General features: G+C 39.6%; 2 protein-coding genes across 5 annotated transcripts in view; both read left to right on the top strand.

Moving 5' to 3' along the window:
- The window catches only part of LOC128375911 (phospholipid-transporting ATPase ABCA1-like), a 41,368-nt gene extending 29,930 nt beyond the window's left edge, over positions 1 to 11,438 (top strand). For 3 of the 4 annotated variants that reach the window (XM_053336344.1, XM_053336328.1, XM_053336336.1), the window contains exons 23-49: positions 135 to 364; positions 671 to 743; positions 865 to 1,067; positions 1,246 to 1,297; positions 1,465 to 1,578; positions 1,794 to 1,942; positions 2,071 to 2,195; positions 2,643 to 2,741; positions 2,968 to 3,157; positions 3,308 to 3,402; positions 3,525 to 3,557; positions 3,668 to 3,773; positions 4,149 to 4,223; positions 4,699 to 4,868; positions 4,980 to 5,157; positions 5,311 to 5,426; positions 5,522 to 5,666; positions 5,808 to 5,931; positions 6,037 to 6,166; positions 6,448 to 6,631; positions 6,830 to 6,936; positions 7,259 to 7,400; positions 7,548 to 7,682; positions 7,802 to 7,905; positions 7,999 to 8,091; positions 8,292 to 8,535; positions 8,626 to 11,438. In XM_053336344.1, the coding sequence (XP_053192319.1) occupies positions 135 to 364; positions 671 to 743; positions 865 to 1,067; positions 1,246 to 1,297; positions 1,465 to 1,578; positions 1,794 to 1,942; positions 2,071 to 2,195; positions 2,643 to 2,741; positions 2,968 to 3,157; positions 3,308 to 3,402; positions 3,525 to 3,557; positions 3,668 to 3,773; positions 4,149 to 4,223; positions 4,699 to 4,868; positions 4,980 to 5,157; positions 5,311 to 5,426; positions 5,522 to 5,666; positions 5,808 to 5,931; positions 6,037 to 6,166; positions 6,448 to 6,631; positions 6,830 to 6,936; positions 7,259 to 7,400; positions 7,548 to 7,682; positions 7,802 to 7,905; positions 7,999 to 8,091; positions 8,292 to 8,535; positions 8,626 to 8,769 (3,560 nt within the window). In that variant the 3' untranslated portion in view covers positions 8,770 to 11,438. The remainder of the gene's footprint in view (positions 1 to 134; positions 365 to 670; positions 744 to 864; positions 1,068 to 1,245; positions 1,298 to 1,464; positions 1,579 to 1,793; positions 1,943 to 2,070; positions 2,196 to 2,642; positions 2,742 to 2,967; positions 3,158 to 3,307; positions 3,403 to 3,524; positions 3,558 to 3,667; positions 3,774 to 4,148; positions 4,224 to 4,698; positions 4,869 to 4,979; positions 5,158 to 5,310; positions 5,427 to 5,521; positions 5,667 to 5,807; positions 5,932 to 6,036; positions 6,167 to 6,447; positions 6,632 to 6,829; positions 6,937 to 7,258; positions 7,401 to 7,547; positions 7,683 to 7,801; positions 7,906 to 7,998; positions 8,092 to 8,291; positions 8,536 to 8,625) is intronic. The other variant, XM_053336351.1, reaches the window with a different exon arrangement.
- A 112-nt stretch (positions 11,439 to 11,550) lies between these two features.
- Positions 11,551 to 13,558, top strand: spink4 (serine peptidase inhibitor, Kazal type 4). The gene is made up of 4 exons (XM_053332960.1): positions 11,551 to 11,819; positions 12,434 to 12,465; positions 12,642 to 12,754; positions 13,396 to 13,558. Exons 1-4 carry the CDS (start codon positions 11,768 to 11,770, stop codon positions 13,439 to 13,441), a joined length of 243 nt encoding a protein of 80 aa, XP_053188935.1. The 5' UTR covers positions 11,551 to 11,767; the 3' UTR covers positions 13,442 to 13,558.
- The last annotated feature ends 201 nt before the right edge of the window (positions 13,559 to 13,759 follow it).

The raw sequence follows: 13,759 nt of genomic DNA, 5'->3' as shown, positions 1-13,759 counted from the left end.
ATAAAGTAGTTGTTTATTCTTTTTAAGTTCTGTTATATTTAATTGTGCAGTTTTATGTATCATTAGGATGAAGAATTTAATTTTCAGAAATGGCAAATTATCGCAAATGAATCTGAACATGTTTTCCCTGTCAGGCCGTACCATCATCCTGTCCACTCATCACATGGACGAGGCAGACATCCTGGGTGACCGCATTGCCATCATTTCCCATGGCAAACTGTGCTGCGTAGGCTCTTCGCTCTTCTTGAAGACCCAACTGGGGACAGGCTACTACCTGACCCTGGTCAAGAGAGACTATGACTTGACACTTCAGTCCTGCAGGAATTCTGCAAGCACCGTCTCCTACAGCAAGAAAACAGAGAAGGTAGAGGGAAAATGTGCATTCAAAAGATAATGACTGAATCAACTCACTTCCAGTGTTATGACAGAGATTATAACAGGTTCTCTTTCACTCTCTCTATTAGCTTCAATATAAAACAAACATTATTTGTTTTCCCATATTTTTTCTCAGAAGCAGGGTGTCTGTGTGACATATTTCACATATAAGCTTCCCTTAAGCATGAGATAATGTTACTTTGTCTCAGCAAATGAGAATTCATTATCAGGAAGGAAGGAAATGTTTATTTATTCTTGTTTCACTAACTGTTAACCTTCTTTGGCTTTGGTTCAGGAGGACAGTATATCAGAGAGCAGTTCAGATGCAGGTCTTGGTAGCGAACCAGAGAGTGAAACCACCACGATTGGTAAGAGCTGACACTTAGTTGGTTGCCTTAAAATCAACTTTGAATAATATATAAGATGTTGATGGAGGTTTTTTTTCTCTCTAACCAACCTCTCACCCTTTCTGCCCATTCTTACCCACAGATGTGTCCCTCATCTCCAATGTGATTTTCAAGCATGTCCCAGAGGCTCGCATGGTGGAGGATCTCGGGCACGAACTCACATATATCTTACCCTACCAGTCAGCTAAAGATGGAGCCTTTGTAGAGCTCTTCCATGAGCTTGACGATCGCCTGACCGACCTGGGAATATCAAGCTATGGAATATCTGATACCACCCTGGAGGAGGTAAGGAGCAGGAAAGAGCTGACCCATTTTTATTTTTTTCTGGCCTAAGTCAGCTATACTATTCATAGTAAACAAAGTGGAAAGAATGAAACTGATATACATATTTTGTGTTGACATTTTTTTTGTTTGTTTATAAGCGACTAATATTTTTTAATCGTGTGTCTTCCATCTCTTTAAGATTTTCCTGAAAGTGGCTGAGGACAGTGGAGTGGATTCTGTTGAGCTTTCAGGTGAGATTTATGATGTGTTTTTCAGAACAGTGGAAAACTATGATGAAATATTAACAGCATTCACACACTTAACATCTTTTTTTTATAAACCACCAATAAATTGTAGCTTCAGAAGGCAGGAGGTGTCTTTAAACAAAGTTAATTAACCCGTCCACTTGTGGCTGCAGATGGAGTCGTGCCGACAAGGATTCGTCGCCATCATGCATTTGGAGACCACCAGAGCTGCCTGAAGCCCTTCACAGAGGATGACTTTGATTTCAACGATTCTGAAGGTGACCCAGGTAGAACTGCACTACCCAGCATGCAGTAAAATGACAGCAACAGTCTTGTTGCTGTCATTCATAGAAGTGTTTAACCATTTGTGATACAAAGCATACAAATCTGTGTCAGACTATAAAGTTAATACTAACAATTAGTTGATATTATTAGAAAAGCAAATATAACATACACTTGTCATGTTATATTTGCTCACGTGCCTCCTCGTGTCTGTTTGCAGAATCCCGTGAGACTGACTGGCTCAGTGGAACAGATGGTAAAGGTTCGTACCAGGTCAAAGGCTGGAGTCTGAAGAGACAGCAATTTGTGGCATTACTTTGGAAACGATTCCTCTATGCTCGGCGCTCCAGGAAAGGCTTCTTTGCTCAGGTATACCCATGCTATTTTCTCATGCACATAATGTACCAGTAGAGTAAGCCACTTCAGGAGTTTTACTATCTTGAATCAACAATGTGGGGGTTTTCCTAAAATTTCCTCTTCACTGTATCTTTTTTCAGATTGTTCTTCCAGCAGTGTTTGTCTGCATTGCCCTTGTGTTCAGCCTGATTGTCCCTCCATTTGGAAAGTACCCCAGTCTGGCCCTGCATCCAAGCATGTATGGCGAGCAGTTTTCCTTCATCAGGTTAGATGTTTTTCTCTCTTCCTAGATCATTTTAGTTCTCATTCATGTTAATTTATCTCTAATCCTTGCACAAAAAAATATGATCATTCTATATAGTTTTAAATCACACCAACCCAACAATTGTCATAGCAATTTCTGTCTTCAGTTGAACTCTTGAATGACACAATGGCACATTTGCCTGAAACGTGTTCTTCCCCATCTACAAAGTGCACAACCCATTAAATATGTAAAGGTTACCTAACTGTGTGTTATCTTAATGTTTTTTTAAACTCACTTGCTTAGAACCACTGTCCAGTGCACCATACAGTTATTAAAGGAATTCAGGATAGCTATTGTGAAATAATAAATAAAAGTAATTTGCTTGTGATTACATTTTTTTAGGAATTTCCCCCTGAGAAGGTTAATAATTTTTGCGGTATTAAAGGCAGTGGGTTTTCTATGTTACAGTAATGACTTGCCTGAGGACCCGCACATCAACAAACTACTGGGAGCTCTGACAGATAAACCTGGATTTGGAACACGCTGCATGGAAGGAGAACCCATACCGTGAGTATTTGTTTTTCTATCTCTCTGTAAAAGAGAATAAAAGTGAATTATTTATGGATATACATTAGATCTATAAGCATTAAGAATCTAAGTGAAATCACAAACACATATAGAATGGATATTTAAATCGTTACCTCTATTTACTGATTCAAATGTAACTTGTCTGTCCTTTCTGTCAGACATGCAGTTCCATAATTTAATGAACTTGTCTTCCTCTGTGCTCCAGTGACACTCCCTGCACAGCAGTAGAGGATGAGTGGTCAGTCCCGCAAGTATCTCAAAGTATGAAGGACATTTTCGACAAAGGTAATTGGTCCATGGAGAATCCCTCTCCCCTGTGTGAATGCAGCTGCCAAGGGCGCAAAAGGATGTTGCCAGAGTGTCCTGCTGGTGCTGGGGGACTTCCGCCACCACAGGTTAGTGATGGCAGACAAAAAAAAACTTAGTAAAGTAAATAATGAAATCTAAATCAATACCAAATAACAAGGCCTGCATGCAAAGAAATATACACGCAGTACACACAGATAAACACATGTTAATTAAGTTTTGTGTATTTTTGTATCCAGATGAAGACCAGTGACAAAGACACTCTTCAAAATTTGACTGGCAGAAACATCTCAGACTATCTGGTTAAGACCTACGCTCAGATTATCGGCAAGAGGTGACACTCATCTCTCTTTTTATCAGTTTGACTTTCACTCATATTTATATTTGTTAATTCTTGCTTCAATGTATTTTTTTTACTCGAAGCACTAAATGTTTCTCTTCTTTCTCTTCTCACAGCCTGAAGAACAAGATTTGGGTCAATGAGTTCAGGTACATTATCTGACACGATTCATGTTGAGCTTATTGGTGCATCAATAGTATAGAGTGTCTTCATCTGAGGTGTCCTTCGCTGGTATTTAAAAATATCATTCTTTATACAGATACGGTGGATTCTCGCTGGGTGCCAGGAATTCTAAGTTTCTGTCTGAAAAAGACGACATTGATGATGCAATTACTCAGCTGCGGATGCGCTTCCGTCTGGAGAGAGTAAGAGATATTTTTTTTTACGTCATTGATTCATACACTGCACAAAGTCGGTCAAAAGACCATTATATAAATAAAACTTGCTATTGTGGTTCCATTGAAACAGGGGACACTAATTGCTATATAAAGGAACATTATTAAATTACATTCCTGTTGCAGCACCTCAGAAGAAATTGTCATTGATTTATCAGTTATGTAATAATGTATTAGTAACATTAATACAATTATTAATTGTTGAACATTGTTACTGCAAATGCAAGACAGCACTTGACAGAAAATAGACTTAATGAACTCTGGCTGATATCATTGCTGGTTTGAAGCAACACTAAATGAGATTCTCTCTCACCTCCTTCTCTCTCTGCCTCATCCACCCTCTAGGGAACTGCAGCAGATCGTTTCTTTCTCAGTCTCTCCAGTTTCGTCCAAGGATTGGACACTAAGAATAACGTCAAGGTTAGCACTCACACACGCGCTCTGGTTATATAATGGTGAGGGTATTGGGTTGGGGTGTCAGCTGTGATTGGCCAGTGGCACACATGCAGCACGCTCTCATGTGCACCCTGAATGAAAAGCACACAGAGAGGGCCAGTAAAAACACATTTTAAAACAGACGTTTTTGATACTTCACTGGTGCACTGATGTGGTGGCCCACTGGGATTTGTCCCAATATGCCCGATGGCCAGTACACCACTGCACCAATTTGACACAAAACACTTCACTCGCTATATTCATATTGTGTGAATATAGCAATGTGATGTAATTTATTACAGCTGTCGCAGATTAAACGCATTAAATTAATTAAATTCTTACTTACTATACTTTCTTAAAAAGTAAAAAAAAAAGTTACAACTAATTTACTTCCAGGCTGCTGTGTTTGCTCTCTGATGTTACAGAAATTAAAATATTCCATCTGCTTCTCAATTTCCAGATCTGGTTCAACAACAAGGGTTGGCACAGCATCGGCTCTTTCCTTAATGTGATGAACAATGGCATCCTGCGGGCAAGTCTGCCAGCCGACAAAGACCCCTCAAAGTTTGGCATTACTGCCCACAATCATCCGCTCAACCTCACCAAGGAGCAGCTGTCACAAGTCGCTTTGTGAGTATTCCTATTAATGTAGACATACAGTGTATTTAAAACATCTCTATGATCTTCTACAAGAGACATGATTTCTCATCTCTCTTTCCTTTGTTATCTTCTCTCTTTCAGGATGACTACATCAGTGGATGTGCTGGTATCCATCTGCGTGATCTTTGCCATGTCCTTTGTCCCTGCCAGTTTTGTTGTTTTCCTCATTCAGGAGAGAGTGAACAAGGCCAAACACATGCAGTTTATCAGCGGAGTGCAGCCCTTCCTCTACTGGCTGGCCAACTTTGTCTGGGACATGGTAAGACATTCCAGTTCAGCTGGACCTTAACCCTTATTCTTAACCATATTATAGTAAAATGCTGTGTTAGTTTCTTTGTAAAATCACAGAACAGAAATTGCAGCACAATAAAACGTCTCAATTTTTTATGTTCTTTCTTTTCCTCTCTTGCAGTGTAACTACATCGTTCCAGCCACGCTGGTCATCATTATTTTTGTGTGTTTCCAACAAGACGCTTACGTCTCCTCCACCAATCTGCCTGTGCTGGCGCTGCTGCTGTTGCTTTATGGGTGAGTTTCACAGACATTCAATATATTTGGCTCTTCCTTTTATTATTTTCTCTTTTTCTCTTGCATCTAAAAATGTTCTTTGTGTCTCTTTCCAGATGGTCTATCACCCCGCTGATGTATCCAGCCTCATTTTTCTTTAAGATCCCAAGCACAGCTTACGTAGTTCTGACCAGCGTCAACATATTGATAGGAATCAATGGCAGTGTCTCCACATTCGTCCTGGAGCTGTTTGGAAGCAATGTAAATACTAATCATTCACTGTTCATTATGTTCATTCAGTTAAATAGAGAAGCAGTAGATTGACTGACTGGTGATTGTTGTTTCAAGAAAGATTGAGATTAAATACCTTATCCCTAAAAAGTGACTTCTCTATTATTCCAGGAGATCGGTGGCATCAACGACATCCTGAAGAACGTTTTCCTCATCTTCCCTCACTTCTGTCTGGGCAGAGGACTGATCGATATGGTGAAGAATCAGGCAATGGCAGATGCTTTGGAGAGATTTGGTAAGCACAGTCGACTACTTAAACTCCCTCTTTCAACAACAATCATGAATACATTCAAACTGGTTTTCACAAGGCACTCAAGGTTCTCTGTTTGTGTCTTATCAGGTGAAAACCGGTTCCGTTCTCCTCTGGCCTGGGACATGGTGGGAAAGAACCTCTTTGCAATGGCCATTGAGGGTGTCATCTTCTTCTCTATCACAGTCCTCATTCAGTACCACTTCTTCTTCAAGGCCAGGTATGTTAAACCTGACTTGGTTTGATACATGTGATCAATCAACTTTAATATATGTCGTTTGCAACATGTACCTAATCCAGTACAATTAGTACTTTTAATTAGTACAAGACTTAGCCTCTATCCGAGGGCTCTTCTGATCATAACACAGCATCCCTGATATGATTTTACAACTCTAAACAATTATGCGATTCGTATTCCCTCTGGGTGGAGGATTTGACAAAAGTCTGTTGTGTAAGTCTTTCTTGAGTGTGACCTCTCCTTGTGGCATCTGTGACTCTCAGGTCATCTACCAGTCATCTGAAGCCTATAGGAGAAGAAGATGAGGATGTGGCCAGAGAGCGACAGAGGATCCTTAGCGGAGGTGGACAATCTGACATCCTGGAGCTTAGACAGCTCACTAAGATTTACAAACGGAAACAGAAGCCGGCAGTGGACCGGCTATGTGTTGGCATCCCCCGCGGCGAGGTACGATACTGTTATCTTACATCTGTTACACAATCGATTCTATGCCACACCACCAGGAGCAGACAAGTTGCCTTTAATACAGATAAAGGGTAGAACATGAGTGCTATATCTGTATGTGGATGAGCAGATTTCTTTACCAACTACAATGAAGACAATTTCAGAAAACCTGAGAGTAAAACTGTTTATTTTTCCCTGCAGTGCTTTGGCTTGCTTGGTGTAAATGGAGCTGGGAAAACCAGCACCTTTAAAATGCTTACAGGAGACTCAATGGTCACCAGTGGAGAAGCCTACCTGGCTGGCAAGAGGTAAATATACAATACATCCAATAACTTACAATAAATTGTTCTTTATTCAGCTTGACTGATGTAGGAGACACATGAAAGCTGAAAAGTATGCCTTCTCATATTATTTCTGTAGCATTTACAATAATGTATTTTCATTAGTGAGATGATTAAAGATATTTGGAATAGATATTGAATGAAGGCAGAAAGAAAATTCCTCATGCAAGCTGATTTTTGCTAGAAGGAACTAAATAAGCTTTCTTATTGAGGTTAAATTATGTTTGAGATATATCTTTTTTTAATAATACCTAATTATACTCTTCTTTGTGTGTTTCTCTCATTCCAGTGTAACTACAGAGATAGATGAGGTGCATCAGAACATGGGCTACTGTCCCCAGTTTGATGCCATCAACGACCTGTTGACTGGCAGAGAGCACCTTGAGTTTTACGCCATCCTGAGAGGAGTGCCTGAGAAGGAAGTCTGTGAGGTCAGCAACACAAACACACACATGCGTGTGCCCAGTGTACTGCCTATGACTTATTTTATTGAAGCTGATTATTGGTCAGTACAAATAAACCAAGTCTTAAGTTTTGTCTTGATTAAGATAAGTTTATATCTTGATCCCATCCACTAGGTGGCAGAGTGGGGCATCCGGAAGCTGGCCCTAGCCAAATATGTCGACAAATCAGCAGGCAGCTACAGCGGAGGAAACATGAGAAAACTGTCCACTGCCATTGCTCTCATAGGAGGACCACCTGTTGTGTTTCTGGTGAGTGGGAACAAACTCACACAAACACTTCTTATTTTGCATAAAGTATGACAACTGTGTGGACTGTGTGTTCGACCGTGTATTGCAGCATCAGCTGAGTATATGTTTTCTGTTAACAGGATGAACCTACGACAGGTATGGACCCTAAAGCACGTCGTGCCCTGTGGAATGCCATACTGAGCATCATCAAAGAGGGACGATCTGTAGTCCTGACCTCTCACAGGTTAGACTAAACAACAGAATTACATTTATTGAGTCAATAAAACTATGTGATTATATTTTTGGTAGCCAACTAAACTTTGATATTTTTTGGCAGCATGGAGGAGTGTGAAGCACTTTGTACCAGAATGGCCATCATGGTCAACGGCAGGTTCCGCTGTCTGGGTAGTGTGCAACACCTCAAAAACAGGTAGATACACACCAGAATAACCATTTCAAAACAGCTAACAGACATACACAAAGCTCTTAACATTTCCTGAAAAATAACTAAATAATAATAATACTAAAATAATAAATAATAAACTGGTTTAAGAGCATCCCTTGAATTACAGATTACTGCTTTAAAAATTCAGGTCAATGTAATAAGCTTCTTTGTAAACTTCATATCAGGTTTGGTGATGGCTACACCATCATCCTGCGGGTGGCGGGGCCGGACCCAGACCTCCAACCGGTGATGGACTTCATTGAGCGGGAGCTGCCAGGCAGCACACTGAAGGAGAAACACCGTAACATGCTGCAGTACCAGCTGCCCTCCTCCCTTACCTCCCTAGCCCGCATCTTCTCCCTGCTCTCCAAGAACAAGGAGGAGCTCAGCATAGAAGACTATTCCGTCTCGCAGACCACTCTAGACCAAGTAAGTCACTTTACCCAAAAAATAAAAATAGTGTGTGACTTTAATTTAAGCAAAATCTAATTTTCTTTCCTCTTCTTTCACCCCTTCAAGGTGTTTGTAAATTTTGCCAAGGACCAAAGTGACGAGGACCATTTGAAAGACGTCCATCTGAATAAGCGAGATGCTGTGGTAGTGGACATTTCAAAGATGAACTCTTTCCTCATGGACAACAAGACCAGGGAGAGCTGCGTGTGACACCATAACACACCACTAGTGGAAGTTGCTATGCTTCACACACTCCCCCCTCCCCCACCCCAGAAAATATGGACCACTAATCTGAGGGGGAAAAAGACTATGCTCATTTTTTGTATTTTTATTTTTTAGTCTTTTTTAATTGTTATCATTTCTCAGTGGACCTGCACCTAAGCGCACAGCCTCTTGAAAAAAGTTGAGGCAGAGACTGCAGGTATCGTGATAGACACTGAAACAATGAAAACTCAATGCAAATCAATGCAACAAATATATATATTTAAGATGAGAGGATATTCCTGTGAGGGTTGGAGACTGGTGCTTCTCCTTCACTAGAATGACAGACAGAAAGAAGAGAACACTTGAAGCAACAGCAGGATAACTTTGCTTTGTTCGACTGGAAAGCTTGTAGCTCTGCTACTCAATGGCCACAGTGTTGGGGATGATAGAAGGAAATATCTCTAGTTTGTATCCCCATTCCTAAAAGTAGTTAGCTGTAGTCAAAGGGACTATGTATGTGATACTCTGTATCGTGAAGTCACGACAGTGTAAAAGTTCAGATCATTCACTGCCAACTGATAAAGGACGGACTGACTACTTTTTTTTATTCAGGGTCAAACCTCTCAATCTCTTCATTACCAAGCTCAATTCTTTTATAATGCAGGTGATGATTTAAAGCATTTACAATCCAACTGATTTCAAAGAGAAACATGCAATCATGCAACATATTAATTTCTACTAATTCGATTTTTTAAAATAATTTAATTCTACTAGACAAACATAACCTCTTTGGAGTTTTGTTTATCTTTATTTGGATAACAAAATAGGATTGATAACCAAGTTGTCCATTGTATTTGTTGTTCATGATGTCCTGGACATTGTCGAGCACAGTGCCTATACTGTATGATGGTGGAGAGAGAAATCTCAGCACTCCATTAAAAACAACATGCGTAGACTGCCGAGGAATGTATAAGATGGATACCAACATGCATCAAAGCACAAAAAGCAGGTTTTTGTGGAGATAATGAATGGAACTTACCTGTTTTTTTATTGTGTCTTTCATTGTCAAAAAAAATCTTGTGGTTGCTTGATGTCTGTACATGATGTGCAGTCTCCTATAGCGGCTTGTACTCGCCCCGGCTCTCTTTAAATGGAATCAGTAAGGAGGCAAGAGGATCATCATAAACTGGCAGTTGTGACTCCAAGTGAAAGCTGAAGATTGACGAACAATTTGGACTGGATTTTGAAAGTAACGTAGAAATATATATTGCATGCTTTCCACTGGGCCACACACCCGGATTATCAGCACTTCTGTGTGTGAGCCAAAGCATGCCATCAGATGAGTGTGTAAAGGACTGGAGAGGACTTAATTCTGCTTCGTTGTTGTTGGATTACTGGCACATATGTACATGCAAGGTCTAAATCCAAATGATGTTGTACAAAAGAAGAAAACATGTCAAAATGTGATTTATGGTGAAGAGACAAGTAAAATGGAAATGTTCCTGTGGGTGAAACTGTAGCGTCCATACACAGATTCACAGCTACACTGCTTGTCTGGGATGTTAAGATGGTACCTGTACCAGGAACACATGCTTTTATACATATGTGTGTGAGAGCACGATAGGAGCAGATTAGATCTGAGCCAGCATCGCTGTGGATATTATGTACAATAGCAGTTTTGTGATGTTGAGTTAAAAAAAACGTTACCAGTGGAGTGAACAAACAGTATCTGTGCCAAAATTGAGCTGAATATATATCTTTGATCAACCAGCATCATCTTGAGGAGGCAACAGTCGTGCTTTGATTTCAGTTCTTTATCCCTCAGATCAGTTTAGTAGTCCTCCTCTCTCATTGTCAGCAGCTCCAAACAAGAAGCACATCTCATTCAGTCTCCATCAGACTGCAAGTTCTTTCTATGTACTAGTGACGTTGCCAAATTGTAATCACTCTCTGGACACATTAATAAGCTACCACGCTGAAGTTATCTCTACTGTCAGAACATTTCAGACCCAAGGTTGAGACACTTCATGTAAAATGATGTTTCCAGAGCTAGTCAGAGTCCAGACTAAACAGAAACAGGGACCACTTTAATTAGAATTGTGCTTGTGATGCTTTATAATCCAAAAAATCATATCCAGGGTTCAAATTGATGACAGATTGTCATTACGGGTGCTCTGTGTCATATAAAATCTTGGAAGGGGTTTCCGTTATATCGGGGATGTAGTAACTGCTGTGGGCCTTTGGGCTAACAAGCCTCAACCCACCAAACCCTTCTGTTAAATGTGAGCACTTTAAAGACTTAGAAGTCATTTGTTTCCATGGTGTAGAATTAGGGATTTGATGATAGTAAATTAAACATTTAAAAGCAGATCTCTGCACTGGATAACAGACAAGACTACACCACTGCATTCAATATATTTGTATAAAAACTTGAAATAGTGAATGGAGGCTTTCATGAGGTAGAGAGGACACAGTGAAATTTTGAAGAGCTCAGACAATAGTGAGATAAAGAGAGAAATGCAGGACAATACTAATGTGGTGATTTTCTCTTCTTGTGCTCAATATTATTATTTGTTTACATTTTTAAGTATTAAACAACAGCTGTTTAAGTCTGTTACCCATTCTGTATAGTTACTCTTTACATTAATAAATAAAATTCATACATTTTGAAAAAATGTGAGATTTATTTTTATTCATGTTATGTCATGTCAAGTTTATTCTGTGAACCAATAGAGCTGCTGCTACTGACTGAACAACACGTACAGGAAGTTGAGCAAATGTGTGTTTGGGTGTGTTCACGTGTGGTAATGTGCACTGGTGACTATGAGTTTCTAGAGTGAGCACGAGTTTGTGCGTCTGTTTTCACCTGCTGTGTTCCCACACACACACACACACACACACACCCTCCTACACACACGTATACACACACTCCCACACACAAAATTGCTAGTATATTACAGACACACATTCAGTGGTTTCTGTCACTCCAAGATATTCATCCACCATGACTGGAAAAGTTGTTTTTCTCGCATTCCTGCTCATCTGTGTGGCTGCAGGTAAGAAACACAAAGAGACGCTTTACATGAACAGCGAACGTGAACTGTTTTCTGAGGAAATAATTGCTGTAGTTTATTTGAGGTATCTTTGCTTTCTGGTTTGGAGTGTTATAGATGTTATATAAATATCAGTCTATGGAGCAGTTTTAAGCAATTACTTGTAAAAACGCATATAGAATGAAACATATAGTAAAAAGTACTCATAGAGTTTTTATGTTTTATTTTTTATACTACTAAATCAACATAGTTTTGATGTGTTTTTTGACATTGATACGAGGAAAATCTTTTAATGTTAAAGTGAAAACAAATCTACACAGTCGCACACACACACGCAGATAAATACTCTACTTGTAAGATGATATATTTTCTGCCTGTATTCATAATGCATTAAAAGTACTAGATGAAAAATATCAATAACATGGACTATGTTAAAATGTCTCACAGGTAGTATATTGAGTTTTGGATTTGACGTGTACTTTCATTAAGTCATATCTGCATGCCTATGATATTTCTGTATCTGGTGAGTTCATTGTGTGGTTAAGCCAAACTTTATGCATCATGGAGTCAATCATTTATGAATTTATGATCTCAGAAGTAAACTGCTCTCTTTACAGATGCAAAGAAGGACTCTGGACTCATGAGAAAGGTGACACATACATTACAAACTCACACAGTACCTGCGGGTGCATATGAAGGTGTTTTGTGTATTACTGCGTATGATGTGTGGAAGAATGTGTTTTTGAGGGAGTTTTATGGTAAATAAGCTTTTCTCATGAAAGAAGGATTATAACACCAGACGCTGTGTGTTTTGTGTTGTGGCAGCCATCTTGTGCTGACATGGAGGAGATTGTGGCATGTCCTATGAACTTCGCCCCTGTGTGTGGCAGCGATGGGAATACCTATGCCAATGAGTGTACCCTGTGTGCCCAGAGTCAGTGAGTATACACAGCTGCTCCTCTCCCATGGACTCACACAACCGTTCAGTGTCACCCAAGTTGAGTTCATAGAGGAAAGAATTGCTAGAGTCGCCACCTGGTGGTGAAACAGTCACAATGCTGAACTCTGGCTGGCTGCAGCAGCCAATTCGAATGATTGTGTTTATTTGTGTTTAATGGAGTCACTCGTCTTTACTGGAAAATGACAGTAACAGCTGTGATGACCATATACCGTTTTCATTCCAGAGTAACAAAATACTGGCAAAAAAATGGACAGATGTTTTAATTAATGGATGGTCTGGAGAAATACATTTTATTTCAAGAAGCACAGCTCTTTTTTATATCATCTTCAACTATAGCCCAATCACACAGAAGCTGAACAACAGGGACAATATGACATCCGCTTCTCGTTTCCACGTCACTCTCTATTGATATTCCATCTTTAAACCCTTTAACAAATAGTTAACTTTATTAAGAATTTTCACTGATGGCTTTGAACACCTTATCTCTCTCTCTCTCTCTCTCTCTCTCTCTCTCTCTCTCTCTCTCTGGCTCTGTACTGTTCACCTACATTGATGTAAAGTTAAACAAAATCTCAGCTGAGCTTAACACAAAATGTCATGTCATTGTTCTCTTTACAGAATAACCAAGATGGACATTAGGGTTGTCAAGGAGGAGAGCTGTTGAACTGCGCAGGTGGTGATGTCACAGCTAAGGCGACAATCCAACATGTCTCTTTGAAATGGATCCTAACTGTACTAAATATCTAATTGCCATGAACAATAAAAATTAATCAGCACTAAACATTCTGATATGTTTTTTTTTTTTTTTTAAGAATTGAATCCAACTCTCACTGAGTGTGATGTCAATAAGTCTGGATGGTGTATATAAAAAAAGCAAAGCAGATACTGGGAATTTTTTTTTAAATCAAGAAAAGGGAGACACTAAATGTAAGTTTTGCATGAGAGCCGATACAGAGGAAGGGAAAAGAGAGGAGAGGACATG

Source organism: Scomber japonicus, chromosome 2 (assembly GCF_027409825.1).
Source record: "Scomber japonicus isolate fScoJap1 chromosome 2, fScoJap1.pri, whole genome shotgun sequence".
Lineage (NCBI taxonomy): Eukaryota > Metazoa > Chordata > Actinopteri > Scombriformes > Scombridae > Scomber > Scomber japonicus.
Note: the sequence above shows the minus strand (reverse complement) of the source record. Positions and strands in the feature narration are given on the sequence as shown.